Here is a 24,599-nt window from a genome sequence, read left to right as displayed (position 1 = left end):
GAAACACCTGTGACATATCTAGCAGCCAGTTTGCAGGGTAATCACACGCACCTGCAACTGATTATAATCATTCATGGTTCAGTCTAAGAGTCTAGATTAGAAGTCTAGTCACCTAATGCTGGGTACACACTAAAATATTTTTTTAATCTTTGAAGATTAAAAAAATGTGAGAGACCACAAACATGAGGACAAAAAAAATCCTAGATTGAACCGTTTTGCTCCTATAGTGTGTGGTGTTTGTCCTCGGGTTCCCCCCACAGATCAGGATTTCAGATTTCGCGATCGGGGCGGCTCCGACGTTCTTCCGAGCAAGTTCGGTCACTCTTAAGACACCTCACACCAAGGGAAAATCGAATCAAATCATCTGTAGATAATCGGGACGATACCTAGGATTGTCGGGACATTGACTAGGATTATCTAGATTATCTTGTGGTGTGTAGCCAGCATTAGGTTCAATAAAACCCTTTATGCCTTCAGGCGTTTTGTACTTTCAATCGCTTCAGAAAACCTCCACAGGGAGATCGTCGGTACCGCAACATTCAACACGACAAGTGGGCACAATCAGCATGTGTTTGGAATACAGAGAGAGAAAGAGAGAGGGAGAGAGAGAAAACGTCTGCGAGGACAATTATTCATTCGGTAAATAGGTGCTAAAGTCATCCTAACGCGTTGCTATTAAGACACGAGTCATGTAGCAAGTAAAAGAGTGTGTGGGTGAGATGTGTGTTTTCAATTGTCGAAGGGTAATCCCAAAACTCATTGGCCTACACTGCATATCGTTTTTTCTCAGGCACTTGTTAACAGTCACAATAGAAAGAATGTAAACAAAAAACGAAAGTGCTCATTCACGTTCACCTCGGAACGTTGAGCGTCACCATTTCTTGGCTCTGCTTGTGTTTGTTCACCTGCACTGCCCTCCTCCACGACACCAGAGGGCGCCACCTTATATACAAGCCTGTGCGTTAGGTGGACCTCTAGCTGGGCTCGAAAACTATTGCTTTGATCTGGGAGGGTGTCAGTGTGAGACTAAGTGTGTACGTGATTGTGTTAAGCTCGTGATTGTGTGCGAGTTAATGCGTGTATAAGGATAGTGTTCGATCGTGAGTGTGTATCAGTGTGTTTGTGTGTGTTTGTTAGAAGCTGGACTCAGGAACCGTCCTCTTGCGGCCTAGGGAGGTGGTGCTGTATCTTGTCCTCTGCAGGGTGCCGTACGAAGGCTTGTCCGCCGTCAGGCTCCGTGCGGGCGCCGCCGCCGGCGCCAGCCCGTTGCGGTGCAAGGATGCGGTCCTCCGCATGCTCTGCTCGGCCTTGCTGGGGATGTTGGAGGAACTCTGGGAGCGCTTGATGTCGGCGGCGGCGCCGCGGCCCGCCTTGCCGTTGGCCAGCTCGTCGCCGAGACGGGCCGCGCCTCCGTGGTGGGGGCCGCCGTTGGTCCTCCCCTCCGACGACATCCCGCCGCTGGCCGCTCCGTTGGACAGCGAGACCCGGGACGAGCTCCTGGTCCGGCTCGTCGTCTCCCCGCCCTTTCCCGCTTCGCCCTCCCTCGCCCTCCGCACGTCCTTCTCCTTCCTCAGGAAGCTCCCCCTGAAGAACGACAGCAGCCCCTCGTGGCTCTTGGACTCCTCCCCCTTCCGGGGCTTGTCTCCGTCGCCAGGGGGCGCCAGGTGGTCCAGAGACGGAGGGTTGCTCCTCTCGCCCTTGCCCCTCCGGAGGGTGCCGTCGCGGAGGCTGTGGGTGCTGGAGCTGTGCTGGACCCCGTCGGCTCCGGAGCTCCTCCTGGATCGGGCCTCCTGGTGATGGGGCTGGGGCTGCTGGTCCTGCTGCTTGGGCTTCTTGGTGGTGCTCCTCCGGGTCAGCGTGTTGGAGGTGCTGCTGGTGCTGAGAGCGGGGACGTCCTCCCTGGGCTGGGTGCCTTTGCTGCTGCTGCGTCTCAGGCTCGGAGTCCTGTCTGACGCCGGCCTCCTCTGGCCCTCGGGGATCTGGGAGGGGGCGGGGTGGGGGCGGGAGGGGAAGGGAGGGGGGGGAGAGAGGGAGGGAGACGGACGAAGACAGATACAGAGAGAGAGAGAGAGAGAGAGAGAGAGAGAGAGAGAGAGAGAGAGGGAGAGAGAGAGACAGAAAGAGAGTGCTAGAGATATTACACATCAAAGTGAGTCACAATGTTCCTTTTATTTCTAGATTTTTTCAGGGACAAACATAAGACCTTCAGACATCAGTAACCCAATGAAAGGACGAGGATATTGGTACTTCAAGAAAACAGTAAAACAGTAAAAAACAAGCATCAAATCCTCCTACCTGTGGTGAGTCAGGCTCCTCAACTGACCGGCCCACGCAGCTGAGACCACCCATGCTGGAGGAACTGACCCCCTGAGCCCTCTGGGCCTTCTGACCGATGGCGGCCTCCTTCCCACCAGGGGGCGCTGCCATCAGGGTGATGATGGAGTCCTTGGTGCAGCGCGGCCGCCGTCCCGACTCCAGGTACTCCACCAGCTCGGCGGGGGCGGGCCCGGTGTCGGGGAGGGGGTCGGCGGGGGAGGGTTTCCGCCGGTCCTTGGAGCCGAAGGACCAGCGGAGGGGGAGGACCTTGCTCAGGGTGTCCCTGGTCTTGGTGGGGGTCCTCATGCTCACGCTGCGGCCCTGGAGGCCGCGCACGAACGGCCGGGTCTCAAAACCACCTGGGGAGGGACATCCGACCAGGTTACCCTGACAACCATACGAGATACTGACCTCTGAAAAAAGACTGTCTGACCGGAACTGAAGGATCGTGCCCCTTTCAGTCTATTCATATACTAAACAGACTGGTTTATATGAAGCGGGGTGTTATTGATACGAAAGATATCATTGTGTGTCGGTGATTGGTTGGTGAGGTGACTATAAAGGGGGTGATGGAAGCCTCACCCCCACCACCTTTCTCCTCCTTGGGGGGGTCGTCCAGGAAGACGGGGGACTCAGGGGAGTCGGGGAGGGAGGAGGGGCAGGTGGTGGAGGACCGGGACACCAGGCTGCCCCTCTTGCTGTCCCCCGCCAGGCGGATCAGCCAGTGGTCCGACATGGAGGAGCTGGTGGAGCCTGTGAGGGGGGAGGGGGGAGGGGAGGGAGGAGGAGGGGGGAGGGGAGGGAGGAGGAGGGGGGAGGGGAGGGAGGAGGAGGGGGGAGGGGAGGGAGGAGGAGGGGGGAGGGGAGGGAGGAGGAGGGGGGAGGGGAGGGAGGAGGAGGGGGGAGGGGAGGGAGGAGGAGGGGGGAGGGGTTATCATCGTCCCCTGAACTCATACAGATGCCAGGTTGATGACTATTCATGTTTTGTGAGGAAACCTGTCAACCAGCCAGTCAACCAGCCAGTCAACCAGCCAGTCAAGCAACCAGAAAGTTGCAGTTTTTCACAATTGCTAAAACACTAAACCCCATTCTCAGAATGTTCAGTGGCCTAAACCCATTTGTCGAATCAAACACTCTTTTGGCAAAACTCTAAACACATTCTCATTCACTAAAAACATTTTGCACTGTGATGCACTTGTGCTGCAAAGTGGTAAACACAGGCGGCAAACAGTAAACACAACTACAACACAGTTGTCATCTGTAAAACACAATGACTCGAAATTGTTCACACATTGTTATTTGTAATGGTGGTTTGGGACAATGTCAGCCTTCACCGTGGGGTCTGCATACTGTAATGGTTCAACATCATTCAGCAATTTTCTCTGCGTGGCGGTTGAAGGTCTATGACCGAAACCCGTATACCAGGATACATCTCCTATAGGCAATGGAATTGGCCTGTGGTGACATAGAGTGTGGAGTGTTTTCAAGGCTGGATCAGGCACACCAGGGGGTTTTTACCCCGTTTTTTCTCTGTTCTTTCTTGACAGTACTAAGTTGTCATGGTTACTGTAATATTTTCAAATCATAATCATGTCACAGAGGGCTTCACATACGCCCATAGAACTGCCCCTCAGCCAACCTCAACCCTCAAGAAAGACAAGAAAAAACTCCCAGAAAAAGTCATTAAAGGAGAACAAATTTAAGAAACCTTGGGAGGAGCAATTCAGTGAGGGATCCCTCCTCCAGAGACGGTTGGTGAAAGAGAGGTGCAGAACACAGGCTTAACATAGTCATACACAAGGAAAGCGTCAATGGGTGTTGAAACACCAAAATCCAGTTTTTCAAAAATCCAAAATCAATTTTCTTTATTGCTAAATGCATTTACTGTGTATACATAAACACATTGTTCTTTACATGTAACTACATGGCCTGGATGCTGTGTTCTCCATTTGTTGGTGTTGTGTCTAATGATTGCTCCGTAGTGTTGATATATTGCTTCGCTGTGTTTATGATCTGAAAGCATTGTTTGATTTTGAGCACGGGTTAAATGGTTTAGGGGCGAGCGTTTGATTTTGCCAGAAGAGGTTTCGGAAATTGAGTTTGAAGATTTGGTTTCGTGTTTACAGTTTTGAGAAAATGGTTGACTGTTTAACTGGAAACTGGTTGACTGCTTAAGAAAAACTGTAAGCAGCCAGCCAGTCCTTTACCGTCCTACCTCGGAGGGAGGAGCTGGCGGACCAAGGGGGGATGACGTTGCGTCTCTGGTAGAAGAGGATGTAAGCCCCGCGGGTGCACACCTCTCCCTCAGGCACTAGGTCCACACTGCTGTCATCATAACTGTACCACTGGCCGTCCACAGAGTTCCTGCAGTATGCTGGAGAGGAGAAGCACACACACACGCACACACACCAGGACACACACACACACCAGGACACACACAAAGGACACACAGGACACACACACACGTAGGTTAATTAAACGGTAACACTATGTGTGCCTGTGATAACTGCTATTCTCATAAACATGTTGTCAAGGCTACGGACTGCCCAAATGAGCAGGCTTTTTTGTTTATCTTCAGGAATTTCCAGGGAAAGTATAATGGTCTGTATATTGTTGAATACACTGAAATACGTTCCCTTACGTTGTCATTTTTTCAGGAACACGTGCAGTATGAGAAATATGTATATTGCTGAAATCAACCAGCAAATGAAACACTTCGTTCAAAACTGTACAATCATTCATAAAAAAACTATTCTGTCACCGTATGCCACACACATTGTTCATAAAATTGGACTCTGTTTGAACCAGTTACACACAGTAGTGCAAAAACACTTTTACACTAACTATTCTTTTCTAATGATATAACCTGCTTGATTGTCAAGAGATATTGTTCCAGTAGAGTACGTACAAGTACATGAATATGTTGACCAAACACAACACACAAGACCAGTACTGCACACTGCTGAAAATATTTACTGTATCTCTTCACATTGTCTACGTAAAGTTTGCGTTTTGCGCAGAAAATCATAACATATTTCAAATTGAAAACTGTATAGTAGGCTACATACTGTAAACACAGCAAATACATTTGTGGAGACTAAAGAAAATATTCAGCAAATGAAATAAAGTACATTGTTTCAATCATGGACTGCCGTGAATGTGTACAAAGTACTGATGTAGTGCATATAGTAGGCAACATTTGACTGTACTATACTGTATACAGTAGAGAATAGTATTTTTCACCTGTGCTCTTGTCGAAATGTCCAAATTACTGTTGCAACTGTATATCTGCTGAGGTTGGGCTAAACTCTCCGTCCAGCCTCTCTCAATGTTGCCCCATGGTTCACAACATTGTCAACCAATGTTGTTCGAATTTCATTAGAAAAATTTGGCCCTATTCTTCCATGGCCTCAGGTCTACCTCTCCCTCACCCTACCACTCTTCCTCCACGGGCTCCCCCTCTCATCCTCCCTTTCCCTCGTCCTCTTCCTGCATATTGCCTTCCATTTTTGATGAGGTCAGGTACACTGACCTGTTGCCTTTTTATAGTGCTTACACCTGATTGGTATGTTCACAGTTTAGCACTTTAGTGCTTGTACACCTGACGCCTGCGTTTGATGCATTCGTTCACGTCAGTGTCTAAAAAAGGCAATGAAGTGACATAATCTTACATTTCTGTGTCTAATGTAGAAAAGTGTGTTTAGTGATTTGCAAAACACTGTGTGTAGTATTTTGCAAATAGTGTGAGCATGAGAATGTTGTGCAGTTCTGGGCTTCTGTTTTGCTCCTTGGATGTCAGATTGCACTAACTGTGCGTTATTAGAATGTGTTGTGTCTAAGCAACTGGAAAACAACTGCAACCAATTAACCAATCACCGCCCCCCATACCAAACCAGCCCGGCCCCGTCACCTGTGTAGTGTCCTCCGTGCATGCCTCCATGGTGGTTACACACGGCGTACAGATCGTACAGGTAGTCCGGGGGCAGGCCCATCTCCGGGTGCTGGGAGGCCGCGCCGGGGGCCTGCTTCCAGGCCGCGGGGGGCCAGGGCCCCAGGCTCCTCGTGCTCTGGCTCCTTTTCACCACGTGGGGGGCCATGTCCAGCCCGGCCAGGGGGAAGCGCACCAGGGTGGACAGCTTGTTGCGCCGCTCGCCCACCTGGCGGAAGCGCTTGAGGTGGAGGATGAGGATGTCGGGCAGAGTCCACAGGCTCATCTTCACCATGCCCTGCTGCGGCTGCTTGCAGTGAGGGCAGTTCCACGCGTCGTCCGGCGCCAACTGGTGGGCAAAGCGGGGAAAGGCTTTTGCGTTAGGCAGCAAAAGTGAGTTTACGACTCTTTTTTTATGGGAATGTTATTGGGCATTGTTAGACTTCGGTGAAAGGGCGACCAGGAGTTGTTATTGTCCGACAGCTGGACGTTCGTTCCAGTAACCTCCATGGTCAGAAACCCCCCCCCCCCCCCCCCCCCCCCAGTACAAGTAATTTCACTTTCCCCCAGTGTGAGACGAGCGCAGGTCACCCTCCCCCTCAGCCCAGCCTGGGGTGACCTACAGCGGGGTACGACTCCTCCACGCTCCCCCTCTGTAGCCTGATCCCCACTCCCGCCCTGCTAGCCACCCAGCCACTCTCATCCCCAGACTTCATTAGACAGTTACAGCATGACTCCACGTCGAGTGGCTTTCAGAACAGCCTCACAACCATCAGCGGGTGAGAGAGTGGGTGGTAAGAAACGGCTGAAGCGGATGGCTGTAATTAAGAACATTAACCTTTTTTACGTAATAGGGGGTAAAAGGCTGAAAAGCTACCGCTCGTACAGTTAGCGTATTACAACCAAGCATGACACCAGAGATAAGCTTTCAAAGTCAGAATGTCATCATCATTTTGAGTCTGACAGGCTCAAATCCAGAAATAGCTACAATATTATTGTGTGGTCATGCATTGCGTATGTTTGGTTTGTATTGCAATGCATGCTGTGGAGTATTTTTTTGTACTTAAATAGTCTTATATGTGTTGTCATCTTACATGCTTATCTAAAATGTACACAGTATGAAACGTATGGTTTACTTTGTTATGATGTTTTGTCATTACATATATAACATTACATTAATGTTATTATATACATGAATATAACATCATAGAAATTCTCCTTTTCGATTTCTCCCAATGTCTCCCAATAAGTTACTGTGTAAGAAGGATGTTATTATGAGGATGTGTCAATAAAGGGCTTGTGATCTTTAGATTTGTTGTGAGGTGGTACCAATTCTGGTTTACGTGTGTTGTGAGGCGTGTCCAGCTCCCGTGTACGTGTGTTGTGAGGCGTGTCCAGCTCCCGTGTACGTGTGTTGTGAGGCGTGTCCAGCTCCCGTGTACGTGTGTTGTGAGGCGTGTCCAGCTCCCGTGTACGTGTGTTGTGAGGCGTGTCCAGCTCCCGTGTCCAGCTCACCTGTTCCTCTTTGGTGTAGAGCTGGAAGCACTCGTCCAGGGTGCAGCTGTGCTGCTGCAGGTGCTGCTGCTGCTGGCTCCTGACGCTCTCTGCATCCTTCACCACCTCCTCCTGGATGTTCCCAAACAGGCTGTGTGGAGCACACACACACACATGTGAACAAACACACACATGGGCACACACACGCACATGAACACACGTAGACACACACGCGCACACACATGAACACACACACAGACACACGGGCGCGCACACACACACATGAACACGCACACGCACACAAACACACAGGCAAGTGCTGTAATTAGCACGCTAATTTGTGTCAGTGTTACGAATGCTAATGGCGAGGGAGCGTACGTGTGCGTGCGTGCGAGCTCCTCCTGTGGATTTGGAACACTCACCATTCTTTAATCTTGTTGTCCCATTCGATGACGAGCTTCACGTGAGGAGGGCCGCCTGGACCCGTGAACTTCAGCGCTCTACACAAAACACAGGGTCTGCTTCAGTCACTGCAAACACGCCTTCACACACACACACACACACACACACGCACACACACACACGCACACACACACACACACACGCACACACACACACGCACACACACACACGCACACACACACACACACGCACACACACACACACACACACACACGCACACACACACACGCACACACACACACACACACGCACACACACACACACACACACACCAACCCAAGAAAGACACCGCTCGCCGCCGTGAGTCCCCGTTTCGATAGATGTGGTTCGGCAACGTTCATGTCTCTTGTGACGTGTCCGTACGTATTCATACGATGTCCCATTCTACCTCTGTGCAGTGTTGACGGGAGACCATGAGCGCGGTACGGCGCTTAACAAATTCAAATGGGATGGTTGTTTGTTCTCGGCGCACGTGATTAATGACTCTTGCCAACGCGTTTTGCAAAAGCTATTACGGTGAGGTCTATGTCAAACTTGTAACCCATTTCCGTCAATTTCGCCAAACATCAGCATTCTGAATGGTTAAATTGTTGATCAGGAGGGGGGGGGGGGGTTCAAGCATGGTTAAACTTCAAGAATGAAAATGCAGGATGTCTGTCTGTGAACTAAATTTGATAAATGAAAACCCGTCGTTGAATTGGGTCTTTGGACGACTGCCCAGATGAGCAGTTCTATAATATTCCACTAGATGTCGGGGTTCCATACGAAATAAATAACCTCTACTGGTGCAGTGCCAGTAGGCAGCCATAGCCTATATACAGTATGTAGGTAAAGAGTCGGGCAAATATAGATATGGAATATATAACGACAATTCTGTCTCTGAAAGTTTGTCTCTTTGGCAATGTAAAGGGAGTTTCGAAAAGTCGGCATCTCTCTTCATCTTGAAAGACTGAGGAAACACAGCGGGCTTCTCTGAGGTACAAATACACGAGGGAGGGAGAGTCTCCCCATCCGAGGATTGAGAATAAACTCAGTGTCAGAGTACGGCTTCTTAAAGAGGACTCCACTGGGTATCTCTGTGTGTGTGTGTGTGTGTGTGCGTGTCTATGTGGGAGAGAAATCGACAGGTTGAGTAAAACAAAGTATGTGCGTTTGCATGTAAGGGAGAGAGAGGGGTGGTGGTGGGGGTTGGGGAGACCGAGAAATGGAAAGGGAGCTAGTCAAAGAGACAGAAAGTGTCTGTGATGCTCTCTCTCTCCCCCTCTCCCTCTCTCGTCCCGAAGTGAGCGAGCGCTCGTTTGACTCCCGCACGCCCGAGGAAGGTCACCGTCCCATAGGCAACACCCAGCTAATGATAAACACACCCCTCCTACATCAACCAGCCCCACCCTGCCGCCCCGCCCGCCCGCCCCCCTTCCACCTGCAGGTGCACGGTCGGTGTTATGATCTATTATGCGTCCCCGTAATACCCCTGATGCATCACAGGCTCCCACAGGGAAGCCAGGCACACGGAATAGCATTAGAAAGTCTTGGTTTCAACTCACGGATCGTGGGAGCGGACGTCTCCCCCGAAGCCTGTCACCGTGTGAAATACGACGAGGCCTCCCAGCGTGTGGAAAGTCAAACAGTAAGTCATTGTTTTCGGGGATTGGGAGTGGAGGCCGCGGCGCCCCCCAGATTTAGCCTGACAGGCCGCTCCGTTTCCTTCGCTTAATTGCGATGGTTTCGGCGCGGATGTTAGTGGTGGTGGGGACGGCGCGAGGACGTGGAGGGAATTAATAAGGCTTTTATCTTCGCCGCGGCTTGGCTGTCGGAAGGGGGATGTGAAAAACGGCTCCGGATAGAGGGAGCGGGGGTCAATGAGTGCATGTACATACGGGGGGGGGGGGGGGGGGGGGGAACCCATGTACCCATAAACTAATTAGAACTCAGTTTCTTCTTCGAAGCGATATATACACTGTGCCGTCCAATCGGCAGTCACTGCCAGACACACACACGCATACATATGTCGTACGGGATATACAATCCCCATAGCAGCGCCTTGTTACTTGTCTGTCACGGATTTCAAGTCCTTTCTGAGCAGTCCTACTCCAAGGCCCTGTTCTCAGAAGATCAATACCACTTCATTTCTTTATTCTAGCCCTTCTAGAACCCGAAAGAAGGACTTGAAATGGGTTTTACGGCCACTTTGTGTCCCTGAAAGGGACCATCTCCTCCACATGCTCCCCCAATCCCCCCACCCCTTCCCCCCCACCCTACCCTACCCCCAGTCCCCCCCAATCCCCCCGCCCCTTCCCCCCCACCCTACCCCCGGTCCCCCAATCCCCCCACCCTACCCCCGGTCCCCCAATCTCCCCACCCCTTCCCCCCACCCTACCCCCGGTCCCCCAATCCCCCCACCCCTTCCCCCCACCCTACCCCCGGTCCCCCAGTCCCCCCATGTGTGTTTTGGCCTGGTATCCCAGCTCCCCATCAAGCCTCCAGCAGAAATCCCACCCCGGCCACAGCCGCCCCCCACACTGCTCTCACAGGGAGCCTGCTCCACCGTAATACAATCTCCTCCCATACCTGAAACTGCCTGCCTCCGGCTATAACATGTCTCCAGGAACATCGTGTTCGACATGATGCGGAGAAAGAGACAAGACAAATGCAATTACTTCCATATGTAATACTTTTTGGTACGGCCAACTGTGCACAGGGGGTCACACTCCTTGCATGCGAGAGTATGAAAAATGAATGTGATGTAGTTGTATTGTTGGCGGGAAGAAACCAATATGTCGGAGAGACGAGGACCAGACAAAGTGGCTCTCCGGCTCGGAGGAATAACATAATTACAAAGCGGCGTCACTGGACATGTGTACTATATTTGCTTTACCGCATTGTCGTTCAAGGATGTTCCAGTGGTATAAATTGTCAGGGCTCTTTAAAATGTCCAGTACCTCCGTTCTTTTCAGCAGAGACAACAATGTTATGTACCAGTTACTCCGAGTTCACGTATGCCTGTGCAGATGAAGAACGCAGATGTCAAAACATCTCAAATAACCTTTACATAAACGGTGCATCTTTATAGACAGAGCGGCATGAGTCAACGGGGGAAAGGCAGGGTTGAAAGAAGTCAGATTGAGTAATGTAAAGTTGTAACTGGTAATTACATTTCAGTAAAAAAAACGGCTCAAAAGACACACACCCGCACACAGACACACACACACAGACACACTCTCTTTCCATCATCATCTAGCAAATGACCTAACTTCCCCGTCCTCCAGAGCCCTGGAACAGCACGCCACCATACTGCTGTAGGTCCACAGCACCGCAGAGCACGGCTCGCGTGCCGAGTGCCTGTGCCCAACGTCTCTCACCCCGCTCCATCACCGAGCAAATAAAGTCTCTTATCGTCACGCCGCGGCCGCTATCTACGCCTCTTCTAATCCTCTCTCAGCTCGTTGGCCTTTCGGAAGGCTCTGGAAGCTTTCAAAGAACGTGCACGAGACGTCCTCTCGATGGGGCGCGTGCCGCTTCTTGGCGGCGAGCGATATCGAGGCTCGTTTTTTTTTTTTTTGGGGGGGGGGGCTTCTTTGCGACGGGCTGCGCGTTCGCCGATATTTCACGACAGAGAAAGACGCGAGCGGCAGAGATACAGAGGGAGGGAAAAACTGCCACGCCAACCAATGGGACGGCTGGACCGACGCGAGGCACTTCCGACGTTACCTGTCCACGGCAGGGTGGTAGAGCGGCCGACTGTCCTGTGGAGACAGGTAGCTGTACGCCGCAGACACTCCCACCACTCGTATCTTGAACAGCACTCCTGCATTCTGTAGGGAGACAACATGGAGGGCAAGACGTTAACATTTCAAACGGGACCTAAAAAGAGAAAACCTTCCAATTTCCATCCATTCACACGTCTGGTTTGCTAATGAACCGCTTAGCGATGCTTGCCCCGGCTGTTTAAGTTACTGGAATCCCGTTCCCTCTCTTACAGGTACCAGACACAACAACAGCGTTGTTGACACTACTCTTTCCGCGTCGTCGCAGGGCAGCTCTGCCCCTTGACTGAGGAAGTTGTGAGGTGTGTCAGGTGTTTTCTAAGGCTCTTTGGATGCCCTGAAAGAAAGACACTGACAGAGTTGTTAGAGAGAGGAGAGAAGAATCACGTTCCTAATAGACTCATTTCGAACGGGGCCTACAAGAGAATGGAGCGGCAGCAGAGCAGAAAGAAAAATAAATGAGGTCGTTAATAGGACCTAACCCGCAAATGAAAATGGCGAGGTCTTTTGTTTTACGACACAGGCTCTCACATGTGCCGTTCTGAACTTATCTGAGGTAGATAGGTAGGGACCGTAATGAACTGGAGAACACGGGCTAAAGGCTAAGGGGCCGGGTGAGTCATCGCTCGAAAGTTTAAGTGAGTTTCAAGCAAGGGGAGAAACTTATTTTCCTCAAGGTGGTGTCAATAAGGTTGAGTCGAGTGTGTGACAGTGTGTTGGTGTGAGTGAAGGTATGTTGGTGTGTGTCAAGTTCTGGTGACACACTTTAGTGTGTCAAGCAGAGAATATGATGGAAAACAAAACATAGAGATGTTTTAGTAAGAGAGATTTATTTGCTAAATGGCTGGCCTAGATTTGCCTATAAAACCACTATCAAAAGACCCACGGACATCTCCACAGGTAGCGTTTCCAAGCGAGACGGTTGTCACGCCATGACAGGCTCTACCAGTAACTCCGCAGAGTATTTCATCCCTCGGTATGGCACCGGAACGTTCCGGTAACAGGCTGTAGAAAGCCCAGGGTTAAAACCGACAGAGCATTTCATCTACAGCGAGGCATCTGGTGAGATCCAAAAACGCCCTTATGAACACATGAATGTGTGACCCCTGACCCCCTCCCTACGTAATGATGAAAAAACATATCCAGCCATGTTGGGTCAACACAGGAAGAAGCCCGAGCCGTCAGGAGCCAGTTGGTGTGAGCCAAAGCTAGTTAGCTCAGTTCCGTGTCTGGCTGTGACGAGATGTGCATACCGATGCAGAGTTCAAGGGAAGGTCGGGCCTGCGCCGGTACAGGGAATGAATACGAACAGCTTAGAAGACGACCAGTCTTGGCATGGGGAGGATTGGTCTGTGTGGTCAGTGTGATATTAGAAGAACTTGTTTTTAGCAAGCAGAAGACTCACGCTAAGTGTTGGTATAGCTATCGGAGACTTTGATGGAAATAATCCAGCATATTGTTATTTTCTATATCCGCAACTACTATCATCTAAAACTAATCCCGGGGATTCTAATTCACAGAAGTTCATTTTCCTGTTTAGCATCAAATTGTGTTGACATACTGCAAGAGCAGTTTTCAGAAACCTACTGGGGGCGCCATGGCATCTTATCACAAATCACCTCATGTACAAAACAAACAAGAATGACATAATATTGACTGAGGTATGAGTCTATCGGTCAACACCAGATGGTTTTTACCCTCAACCTGACCGGTCCCACAGCAGTTTGCCACCTTTAATTCCAATTGACTTCAAGTTCAATAAGACCCAAAGCGGCTGTGGATGAAAGCAGGGCGAGCACTTAACGAGGGCTGGGAAAACTGCAAAGTTGAGCCAGGTCCTGTTGCTGAGATACGCATCAGACTACAGCAGGTTGGAGAAGGTATTTCCTTGTCTGGGGCTTATCGGGGCTGAGGCCTACCTGAGACTTTGAGCCTGAAGTCTGTTTGCCCTGGATAAAACCCTCCTCAAACACAGCACCGTCGCCATGGCATCTCCCATAGTGACTACACAGCCCACACTGGACTGAGAGTGTGTATAAGGGTTGGTCAGGGTGATGGTCTCAGGTTGGGTGGGGGGTTGGGTGGGGGTTTAGGTGGGGGGTTAGATCGGGGGTTAGGTGGGGGGTTAGGTGGGGGGTTAGGTGGGGGTTAGATGGGGGGTTAGGTGGAGGTTAGGTGGGGGGTTAGGTGGGGGGTTAGATCGGGGGTTAGGTGGGGGGTTAGGTGGGGGGTTAGGTGGGGGTTAGGTGGGGGGTTAGGTGGGGGGTTAGGTGGGGGTTAGATGGGGGGTTAGGTGGAGGTTAGGTGGGGGGTTAGGTGGGGGGTTAGATCGGGGGTTAGGTGGGGGGTTAGGTGGAGGTTAGGTGGGGGGTTAGATCGGGGGTTAGGTGGGGGGTTAGGTGGAGGTTAGGTGGGGGGTTAGATCGGGGGTTAGGTGGGGGGTTAGGTGGAGGTTAGGTGGGGGTTAGATGGGGGGTTAGGTGGGGGGTTAGGTGGGGGTAAGGTGGGGGGTTAGGTGGAGGGTTAGGTGGGGGGTTAGGTGGGGGTTAGATGGGGGGTTAGGTGGGGGGTTAGGTGGGGGGTTAGGTGTGGGGTTAGGTGGGGGGTTAGGTGGGGGTTAGATGGGGGGTTAGGTGGGGGGTTAGGTGGAGGGTTAGGTGGGGGGTTAGGTGGGGGTTAGATGGGGGGTTAGGTGGGGGGTTAGGTGTGGGGTTAGGTGGGGGGTAGGGGGTTAGGTGGGGGGGTTGTGGTGACGCTACATCATTCAAGGAACAAGCGCCCTTTCTAAAAATCCAAAAAGATGGCTTGTCAACCTCCAACCAGAATGTCAAAAGCTCCCAGTGTGTTACCAAGGTGCTCCCAGTGTGTTACCAAGGTGCTCCCAGTGTGTTACCAAGGTGCTCCCAGTGTGTTACCAAGGTGCTCCCAGTGTGTTACCAAGGTGCTCCCAGTGTGTTACCAAGGTGCTCCCAGTGTGTTACCAAGGTGCTCCCAGTGTGTTACCAAGGTGCTCCCAGTGTGTTACCAAGGTGCTCCCAGTGTGTTACCAAGGTGCTCCCAGTGTGTTACCAAGGTGCTCCCAGTGTGTTACCAAGGTGCTCCCAGTGTGTTACCAAGGTGCTCCCAGTGTGTTACCAAGGTGCTCCCAGTGTGTTACCAAGGTGCTCCCAGTGTGTTACCAAGGTGCTCCCAGTGTGTTACCAAGGTGCGCGGGTGGCGAGTTAACTATGCGAACCGACTCCCTGCTCTGTGGAATTGGAATCAAAACCCAGCGCGTGTAGATAATTACTCTGCTGCAAGTTCCCCAGCCTCTTCACGGGCTTGACGGGCTCTCACGTTATCAGCCGTGTCAGGGTGGCTGTGTGTGCTGCCGCCCCAAACACACTGGGTGTGAAAAGAGAGACTGGAGATGGTTCCCAACCCCTGCCTCTCCAGTTAATTGAATGTCTCCCGTTTGGTAATTAAGGGCAATTCGGGTCTCGCTCCGAGATCAGTTCCCCCCCCGCCCTCTTCTTTTTCTCTTTACAAGGAAAGTTGTTGAGGACATGAAGGACACACACACGAACACGCACGCACACACACCAGTCATGGAGCACAGGCCGTGTCCAACCTTGTCCATGGAAGTTATCGTACTGTAACTTTGCAGAGGTTAGCTAAAAGATTTATGTGTGTCTGTGTGTGTGTGTGTCTGTGTGTGTCTGTGTGTGTGTGTGTCTGTGTGTGTCTGTGTGTGTGTGTGTCTGTGTGTGTGTGTGTCTGTGTGTGTGTGTGTATGTGTGTGTGTCTGTGTGTGTGTGTCTGTGTGTGTGTGTGTCTGTGTGTGTCTGTGTGTGTGTGTGTCTGTGTGTGTGTGTGTCTGTGTGTGTCTGTGTGTGTGTGTGTCTGTGTGTGTGTGTGTCTGTGTGTGTGTGTCTGTGTGTGTGTGTCGAGGGAAGTGCAGCCCTACGGTACCTGTGCCTGGGATCCATTGAGCATCAGATAATAGAGTTTGCTGAGGATACTTTGCTGAAGCTGGTCCCAGGAGATGGTCCTGTCTTCTCGCATATGGAAGGGAGGACCAAACCTGGAGGGGGGGGGGGGAGAGGGAGAGGGAGAGAGAGAGAGAGGGGGAGGGAGGGAGGGCAGAGGGAAAGAGAGATAGAGTGGAGGGTGAGGGAAATAGCATGTTTAGCAGCACTACCAACCAACATAAACACGCTCATAGCTATGTGGCATTGGAAATGTATTTCAGGCTTGAGTACATTTTAACTCAGAAAGTCCATTTGGGAATTATACATTTTCATTCCCAAAAGCAGTGTGGATTGAAAAGGGGTTTGTTCAGCGATCCAAGTTGTACGGTTCCCCCCCCAAAAATACGGTTTTCACTGAATTAAGACAAATAAGTTTGTTTTTAATCCTACGCTTGGGCCACCTTTAAAGAAGTGAAAGCCATAAGCTTCTTTTCTCATCCTCTGCATTGTTCTGTTTCTGACTTTAAATGGGAGTGTGTTTGAGGCCACACAGAGTGTGCGATGGACACATACAAAGAAAATGGCAGAAATTAAGGAACAACAGAATAATTGGTAGGTCTATCAACAATTTGCAAGGCTCTCTGTTCTCCTTCGTGACAATTCAAAGACTTTTCCAAACCCAATGACATGAAATGAATATCAAGTTTGCAGGAAATTATCCAATAACGGTGTTTGAACACTTTAAACTTTCATGCTCACCTTTGGTTCTAAAAAAAAATCTACGATTACAACATCTATAAAAATGGATCCCATCACTAAAACTCCAAATAAGGAACGATGGATTCAAGCAGGATTTGAAGCTACTTTACCCCCCCCCCCCCAAAAAAAAAAGAAAAGAAAAACTGATCAAACTGATATTTCTTTTGAAATGTAAAAACTTTAAAGGATGTTTAAGATCTGCGGGGGAACCTTCAAGTCTCCTACTAGACCGACGAGCGCAAATGCCCTCTCACAACCCGAGTCTTCATCTGAACCGGAACACTCGGGATGGCTGAAACGGACAATCTCGGCGCCCTAAAATAGCCGTTTTCATCTGGAACCATAGAAGGAGATTATAGTGATAACGCCACGGTGAGATTGAACTCCACTGCAACAGGCTGGGCCTACTCTCCTTCTGAGCACGATCAAGAGAGTGGTGGGGGGGGGGAGAGACGAGGTCGAGGGGGAGAGCGAGCGGAAGTAACTGAGTGAAAGATGAAGAGTGAGGATAAGAGGGGCACGGAAAGAGAGAGAGCAGAGGAAGTAGGGAGACAGAGAGCGGGGCGATCGAGGTAGAGGGGGAGTGTCGGAGGAGGAGAGGGGGATAGAGGCAGGGAGAGGAACGGGGGGGGGGGGGGGGGGGCTTCTGTCAAACGGGCGATCTGGGTCAACCACAGTTGACATCTGCCAGTCAGCGGGTGTAAACAAACAAGAGGCTCCCTGCGGAGGGAGACCGGGGGCTAGACAGGTACTCAAATGTCATCCTGACATTAAGGGGCCTTTCATGGGAATACCCGTCATCTGCCGCGGACTACAACACAGCAGACACACACACTTAGGCACAGGCACACACACACACACACAGAGATCACAACACTATATATAAGACTGTATATGACAGAGCACAGAACTGACAAGGACCTTTGATTGACAGGTGTGGGCCCCTCTCAGACACACAGCCGGGATTGTCATTGCCATTAAGTTCCGACCTACAGTAGATCAGGAAATGTATCCTCAAGCATGTACCGAACTCCCTATGAACCCAGAGGCTAAAAGGATTCTCTGGAGGTCTATAAATGAGATGGACATTGAATAATTCAATACTATTTACTCGGGCTTTATGTGGCTCCTCTGAAGATTGTTCCAGTAAACCTCAGTAGAAAAGGGCTGTATTACAGGAACATTTAGAAACAGACAAGCGGACAAACCAACGGATGTCAAACTAAGTAGTAAAAAAGGGGTTTTGATGTTCAGACTGGGTTTTGTTGGAGCATGGCAGAGCATAATGTTATCTCATCATTTTTTCTCTCTCGCAGTAATGAAAGAAAAAAGAAGAAAAAAAGTAAAGGACAGAAGTTACAACAACTTCAACTTCAAGATGGATGACAGTGTGTATGTGTATTTGAAACAGAAATTTGAATCCCACCCAAGCGAAAAGTATACTTCAAGTATAATAATTTAAGTACAAACATACTTACATGAAGCTGTCAATGAGTACGAATGTCCAAAATCAGTAGGCTACATTTTAAGTACACTTCCAATTGTAAAACAAACCCGCTTCCACCAATCCCCACTCACCTGACAGCCTGCTGGCTAGAACCTGCCGTGTTGCAGATCAGGAGGAGGACCTTAGTGGAGCCACCCTGGTCCAGGAACTCCGAGGACAGCGTGCCGGACGGCGGTAACCTTTGACCCTCGGGCCCGGAAGTGTAGGGGGAGGAGGGGAGGCTGTGGTGGTACCCTAGGGGAGGAGAGGTCAGAGGTCAGACACGAAGGACCTGTTCGATTGAGCCTTGTTCTACACTGAGCCCCAGCCTACAGAGGAGAGATGACTAAGTGGGCTGAAGGTGAAAGCGGCATGCTAGCCGTGTTCAGCTCTCCCAGGGCGTCAAGCTCGCTAACACTTGTGGACGGCGAGGGGAAACCACACAGTAGCAGAACAAACAGGAAACCAAACAGGCACCGTGCCAAAACACACGACTACAGTCCATGTTTGGCAGCTGAAATCCATGCCAAAGCCAAAGGTTAAATCGTTGACACTACCCGGATCTCAAAACAATCTCTCACAGTGAACATTACAATACAATGGTGCTGTAATCTTGAGCCACTCAGGGGCGTTGTAAAGTATGATGTCGCTACGTGTGTTACCATCGACACAAGTTGATTAACGGCACGTAACTGCTACTGGTGGCACGAACGGAGAGCGACACCTCGGTCTCCCGGGCAACGTGAACTCTGACCTTATCTGAGGATTTAATTAAACAGGCTTGTTCAAACTCCGCTGGGCGATTAATCACTGTCGCCGTCAAACTGTACACATACTGACACGCACGCACGCACACAACGGCACATTATAGCCTACACTGCGCAACAAGTGAACCCTTTCATTCCACGGAACAGGAAGTAGACTGGTATCACGTCCCCCTATGCTGCCCACGAAGACAGACCCGCTTGAGAGAACGGGCCACGTTCGGAGCCACTAATATGCTCAGCGCCCCGTGGCCTTCAGTAAGCACACTGAAGTGAAGAAGAATTATTTACTGTCACAATGCAAGAACATGATAATAGCTTTCAGAGTTGCTGTTGACTTCTAATTGCGAAACCAGGGCGCTTAATAGAGTGGAGGGTGACTGGCTGTTGGTCGCTATGGCGTAGCGTAGCATCCGACAAGTGTCACCTGGTGGTCCTTCTGACGGCCTGCCAGTCTTTCACTTCCCCCCCCACCCCCCTCCCCCTCTTTCTCACACAACCTTTTCTATTTGGTCCCAGTCGCCACATTCTCCACCCCACCTCACACACAAACCCTTCCTTTTGTTTCTTTGCACTTCTTCCATTATGTCGTCGGAAACTTCTACATGCTCTTCAGTTTGTAAGCCATCCTAAGCCAGATTCTCCTACCATGAGACAGCAATCATTTAAATGCCATCACATTCTAACGTCATAGTGATGTTTTCCATAACAGTCCCTCAGTCTGAGCTCAGGGCGTGAAGCTAATGGAGGGGGCCAGCTGTGCTAGTTCCCTCCTATGAGTGCCTGCTTGTTTAAGTGTGTGTGGCATGTATTGTACAGTAGGTCTGGTTTTTAGCTGAACGCATGTGTGCGAATGTTTCTGGCTACGTGCGTCATGCTGTGCGTGCAGTTCGTGTGTGTGCTTGTGTCTGTGAAGCTCGTGTGCGTGCGTGCATGTGTGTGTGCAGTGTGTGTGTCTGTGATTGTGCAGTGTGTGTGCGTCTGTGAGTGTGCAGTGTGTGTGCGTATGCGTATGTGCAGTGTGTGTGCTCATGCGTATGTGTGTATGTGTTTGTGCAGTGTGTGTGTGTAGTGTGTGTGCGTCTGTGAGTGAGCAGTGTGTGTGCGTATGCGTATGTGCAGTGTGTGTGCGCATGCGTATGTGTGTATGTGTTTGTGCAGTGTGTGTGTGTGTGCAGTGTGTGTGTGCAGTGTGTGTGTGCAGTGTGTGTGTGTGTGTGTTGTCTGCTCCAGACAAGGTCTGAGGGGAGTACCCTCTGCCAGACTCTCATTCTCACCACCGCTCTCCTGTTCTCTCAGAGACAGAGGCAGAGGAGAAGAAAAGGAGTGAGGGAGACAGGGAAGGAGAAGTGGGGGAAGAGAGTAAGATTGAGGGAAGAGAGAGAGAGACAGAGAGAGAGAGACAGAGAGCATGAAGATAAAGAGATACAGAGGGCAGACAGAAAGGGAGAGGGTACAGAGAGTAAGGGGCAGAGAGATTGTTCTCAGGAGCCTGGCAGTGAGTGTGACAGCTTTAATTAAACAGCTCAGCCCCTGTAGAAACGCTCCTTCTGTTCTGCTCTTCCTCCCCTCTCTCTCTCTCTCTCTCTCTCTCTCTCTCACTCTCACACTCTCTCTCTCTCCACCTTTATCTCTTCCTCCCACATGTCTCCATCCCCCTCTTTCACCCCCCCACCACATACTTTTCTGTCTTTCTGTGATCATGTTTGTGTCTTTCCTCCTTTCTCCATGCCCCTTGTATTTCTATTTTACCCCTTGCCTCTCCTCCTCTCTCTCTCTTTTCTCCCTCACTTCCTTGTCACTTGAGGCTGTGAGACGGGGCTGTGGGGCTGTGAGGCTGTGAGGTGGGGCTGTGAGGCTGTGAGGCTGGGCTGTGAGGCTGTGAGGCTGTGAGGCTGTGAGGCGGGGCTGTGAGGCTGTGAGGTGGGGCTGTGAGGCTGGGCTGTGAGTCTGTGGGGCTGTGAGGTGGGGCTGTGAGGCTGTGAGGTGGGGCTGTGAGGCTGTGAGGCGAGGCTGTGGGGCTGTGAGGTGGGGCTGTGAGGCTGTGAGGCGAAAGAAGTCAGGAAGTGAACAAAACCAAACTACGACAATTAACATAAACGCAACAACAGAAGTGCATAAAAGACAACAATGTTAGACGGTTCTACACTGCACACATGTCAGAAGACAAAGCTATAGTACACCTGTCTTAACATTTAACAAAAAATCTTACATTCATAAATACCAAAATAACTCAAATGTACTTTCCTGTGGTTCTTGGGGGACTACTTTCTCAGCGCAGTCACAGAGACCTTCTGTTCTTTTTAATACGGGGGGGGGGGGGGGGGGGGTGGACACATTGACTCCATGTCAGATAAGGACAACTTGTCCGACTAGGGATCGAGAAGAGCCTTCCCCGCCGTGACTGCGAAACATGTCTCTTTCTTCCAGGATGTTCCGGATCACGCTGTTTACGCTTCTGCCATCTAATTCCAAATGGTTCGATGCTGAGGTAAGCTAAGTATAGCGCTAAGCTAAGTATGGCGCTCGATGCCGCCCGCCCGCAGGCACAGAGGCGCTTTTGGTGCTGTCTGCCGATGCGTCTCCGCCACTCCACACACTTAACGAGGCAACATGTGACTGCTTTATGATGTCCCCGTCTCAAATAAGAAATCACCTCAGGGTGTGAACATATGACAAAGAGCACTATTCATCTTTCATTCATCTATTTCCTGTTAGTGTTATCGGGGTACTCGGTCATCTGTGGACTCGAATGGAGAAATGTCTGGTGGGTTTGCCTTGTGACCCCTGTCAAATCAACCCCCACGCGGGCGCTAAAAATACCCAGGGGGCCGTGGGGTGGGGGCGGCGAGCAGACGCGTAGCGGGGGCGAGACAGAGGTCGCGCCACTTCCTGCGTCGGAGGTGGGTGTTGTCCCCGGCGACGAGAGTGACACCTGAGGTGTCGACGGCGAACGACAGATGAGGTCAACTGGCAGGATGAGACCCGACACATCTGCTCCCTCGTCCCTTCCCGCCTCCGCCAAAAACTCCCAGCATGCACCTCCCTCACCGCCACACTTAACTCCAGGCCTGGTCATGGGAACTAACCGTAACCACAAACAGATAACCTGGTTTGGGAGATCCCAGGCCTGTGTTTGGAGGAAGAGCTTGTGCCACACGCAGGAGTGTATTTGTACTTGGTTCGTGATCGGGCCGTCGCTGTGTTTTCCCACTGTGACATCTCCGACACGGCAGGAGCCGGGGTCGGCCCACACGGGTGGAGTTTCAACTCTCGTCCCGATTGGCTGACATGTGGTCGTGACTCAGAAGGCTGCAATGTGCCCGTGGAACAAGGCCCCTCTGTGCTAAAAAGGTTCGCGCGGGAACGAGCTGTTTACCTTATCTGTTATCACTGTGAGAGAGTGAGAGATAAGGACGGGGAAACAGGCTGAAGAAAGGGAAACAGAGAGAGAAACAGAGAAATATACAGAGAGAGAGAGAGAGAGAGAGAGAGAGAGAGAGATTGAGAGAGATAGAGAGAGAGAGCAAGCTCTCACCGACGACTGAGAATGCACATCTGCAGCACGGCCACACAGAGTGGTGGTGTGTCTCCGCGGCAACTCCGCTGACGGTCAGAAGGAGAGTGTGAACGTTCCGCGCCAGAGCTCCACGCCCTCCCGGGCGAGCGAGCCGCCCACCCACAGTCAAATCCTCCGGCCGGCAGCGTTTAGCATTTTGATGGGAAACTCTCTCTGCCGTTCCACCTGGGGTCTCTCCTTGAACCTCTCCGTTCATTGAGACGCTGCTGAATACTGAACACCCCGCAGAACTCAGCTCTTTATGCTCTCATGAGCCTGGTGTGTGTGTGTGTGTGTGTGTGTGCGTGTGTGTGTGTGTGTGTAAGGGAGAGACAGAGATAGAGATGAAGATACAGAAATAAAAAATGTGGGGGTCTTTGTATGTGTGTGTGTGTGTATGTGTGTGTGTGTATGTGTGTGTGTGTGTGTGTGTGTGTGTGTGTGTGTAAGGGAGAGACAGAGATAGAGATGAAGATACAGAAATAAAAAATGTGGGGGTCTTTGTATGTGTGTATGTGTGTGTGTGTATGTGTGTGTGTGTATGTGTGTGTGTGTGTGTGTGTGTAAGGGAGAGACAGAGATAGAGATGAAGATACAGAAAAAAAAAATGTGGGGGTCTTTGTATGTGTGTTTGTGTGTGTGTATGTGTGTGTATGTGTGTGTGTGTGTGTGTGTGTGTATGTGTGTAGACAGGGTCCAGCGTATAGATGGATGCCTTTATCTCCATCGAGATGTCACCCTTTCACACATTCTCCCAGGGGGGCTTTTCTCCTGACACACACACACACACACACACTCTCTCTTTCTCTCTCAGACTGAACCTGGGCCTGGCAGTGGACAACGCCCACAATCCATTGTGCCTTGATAGACCCTTCGTTTACCCAGGGGGATCCTGGCTTTTTGTGAAGTGCCAGAGATGCCAAGCTCTTCCAAAAAGCTGCTTCCGAGTTTGTCTCACACATTCAATCAAACAAGGTGACTGGCGGGCCTTTACGGCCGCTGACGTTTCTCTTTCCATTTAAGTACAAATGCCAAAACAGGTTCACTTAAACAATCCTGTCACAGGGGGGACAAAATGGAGTCTGTCGTACTTTCTATTTGTTCTAAATGTATGTGAAAAAAAAGATTTATGGAGCAGCAATGTCCTATTTCCTTTGAAACAACAGATTTTTATTAACCGACGGGGTAGATTCAATATCCTCCAGAATATATTGTTGTTATTGTGGAACAGTGCCATCCAAGACAGAGTGACTCATCACCGCTAAAGAAAGGAGATGCCACCTTTAAGGACAACAGCTCCAAACTAATTGCCCATCATGCGGCCTGGTCGACCACAGCGGTCAACAAAGAGGCTAGAAGACAATAAGATTGACAATAAGCTCGTCCTCTAGCCAGTGTTTGTGTTTTCTTTCTTCTTTTCCACCGTGTAGAACACTGTTCCGGGCCTTTCTGGAAGGTACTACCCACGAGGGCGGACCGGTGTAATTCCTGGACACCCGCTGACTCACCCCTCTCACGGTCGACATGAGAAATTGCAACCTTTCCCTTGCTAACTGAATCCCGCATTTCAATTTCTGCTTTTATTAGCTGGTGACCAGATTGCCTCTTTGCCTCCGCTGCGCCCTCCGCCGTTTGTTTGTGTGTTTGTAAGTGTATAGACATGCGCGTGTGTGTTTGTGAGTGTGTGCGGTGTGTCCGTGTGTGCCTGTGTTATGGATCTGGGTACGCGCGTACGTGTGTGCCTGTTGTGCGTGTCTGTCAGTGTGTGTGCGGAGGCATTGTGAGAGAGATAAGATTATCCACGGCGGGACATTACTCATGGTTATGAGTCTGGTCCCTGCCATGGGGTCAACTGTGTAACTGTCTGCCTGCCACACGGCCGGTGTGTGAGAGTGTGTGTGCATGCATCTTTGTGTGTGTGTGTGTGTGACTGTGGCACACTGGGTGGTGCACAATCTGTGCAGCCAAGAGGGGTCAGGTTGGGCAATGTGTGTGTGAATACATTGAAGATTTGTACTGGCAAACAAGGGCCGGGTCATTGTATTGTGATGCTGTAGACGTGTGTGGTTATTCATATTTAATAACATCTAACTAGGAGGAGTGAGTGTTGGTGAGGG

General features: G+C 50.7%; 1 protein-coding gene across 1 annotated transcript in view; it reads right to left on the bottom strand.

The window, feature by feature from the left end:
• Window positions 1-549: 549 nt before the first annotated feature.
• The window catches only part of usp43a (ubiquitin specific peptidase 43a), a 64,342-nt gene continuing 40,292 nt past the window's right edge, over window positions 550-24,599 (bottom strand). Inside the window, exons 7-16 of the mRNA XM_067259510.1 lie at window positions 18,252-18,414; window positions 15,916-16,027; window positions 11,909-12,012; window positions 8,161-8,238; window positions 7,760-7,889; window positions 6,227-6,593; window positions 4,532-4,690; window positions 2,899-3,069; window positions 2,296-2,675; window positions 550-1,979 (exon numbers count right to left, since the gene is read on the bottom strand). Of these exons, the coding sequence (XP_067115611.1) occupies window positions 1,134-1,979; window positions 2,296-2,675; window positions 2,899-3,069; window positions 4,532-4,690; window positions 6,227-6,593; window positions 7,760-7,889; window positions 8,161-8,238; window positions 11,909-12,012; window positions 15,916-16,027; window positions 18,252-18,414 (2,510 nt within the window). The 3' untranslated portion in view covers window positions 550-1,133. The remainder of the gene's footprint in view (window positions 1,980-2,295; window positions 2,676-2,898; window positions 3,070-4,531; window positions 4,691-6,226; window positions 6,594-7,759; window positions 7,890-8,160; window positions 8,239-11,908; window positions 12,013-15,915; window positions 16,028-18,251; window positions 18,415-24,599) is intronic.

The sequence above is a fragment of the Osmerus mordax genome, chromosome 21 (assembly GCF_038355195.1).
Source record: "Osmerus mordax isolate fOsmMor3 chromosome 21, fOsmMor3.pri, whole genome shotgun sequence".
In the NCBI taxonomy this organism is placed as follows: domain Eukaryota; kingdom Metazoa; phylum Chordata; class Actinopteri; order Osmeriformes; family Osmeridae; genus Osmerus; species Osmerus mordax.
This window is presented reverse-complemented; position numbering and strand designations above follow the sequence as displayed.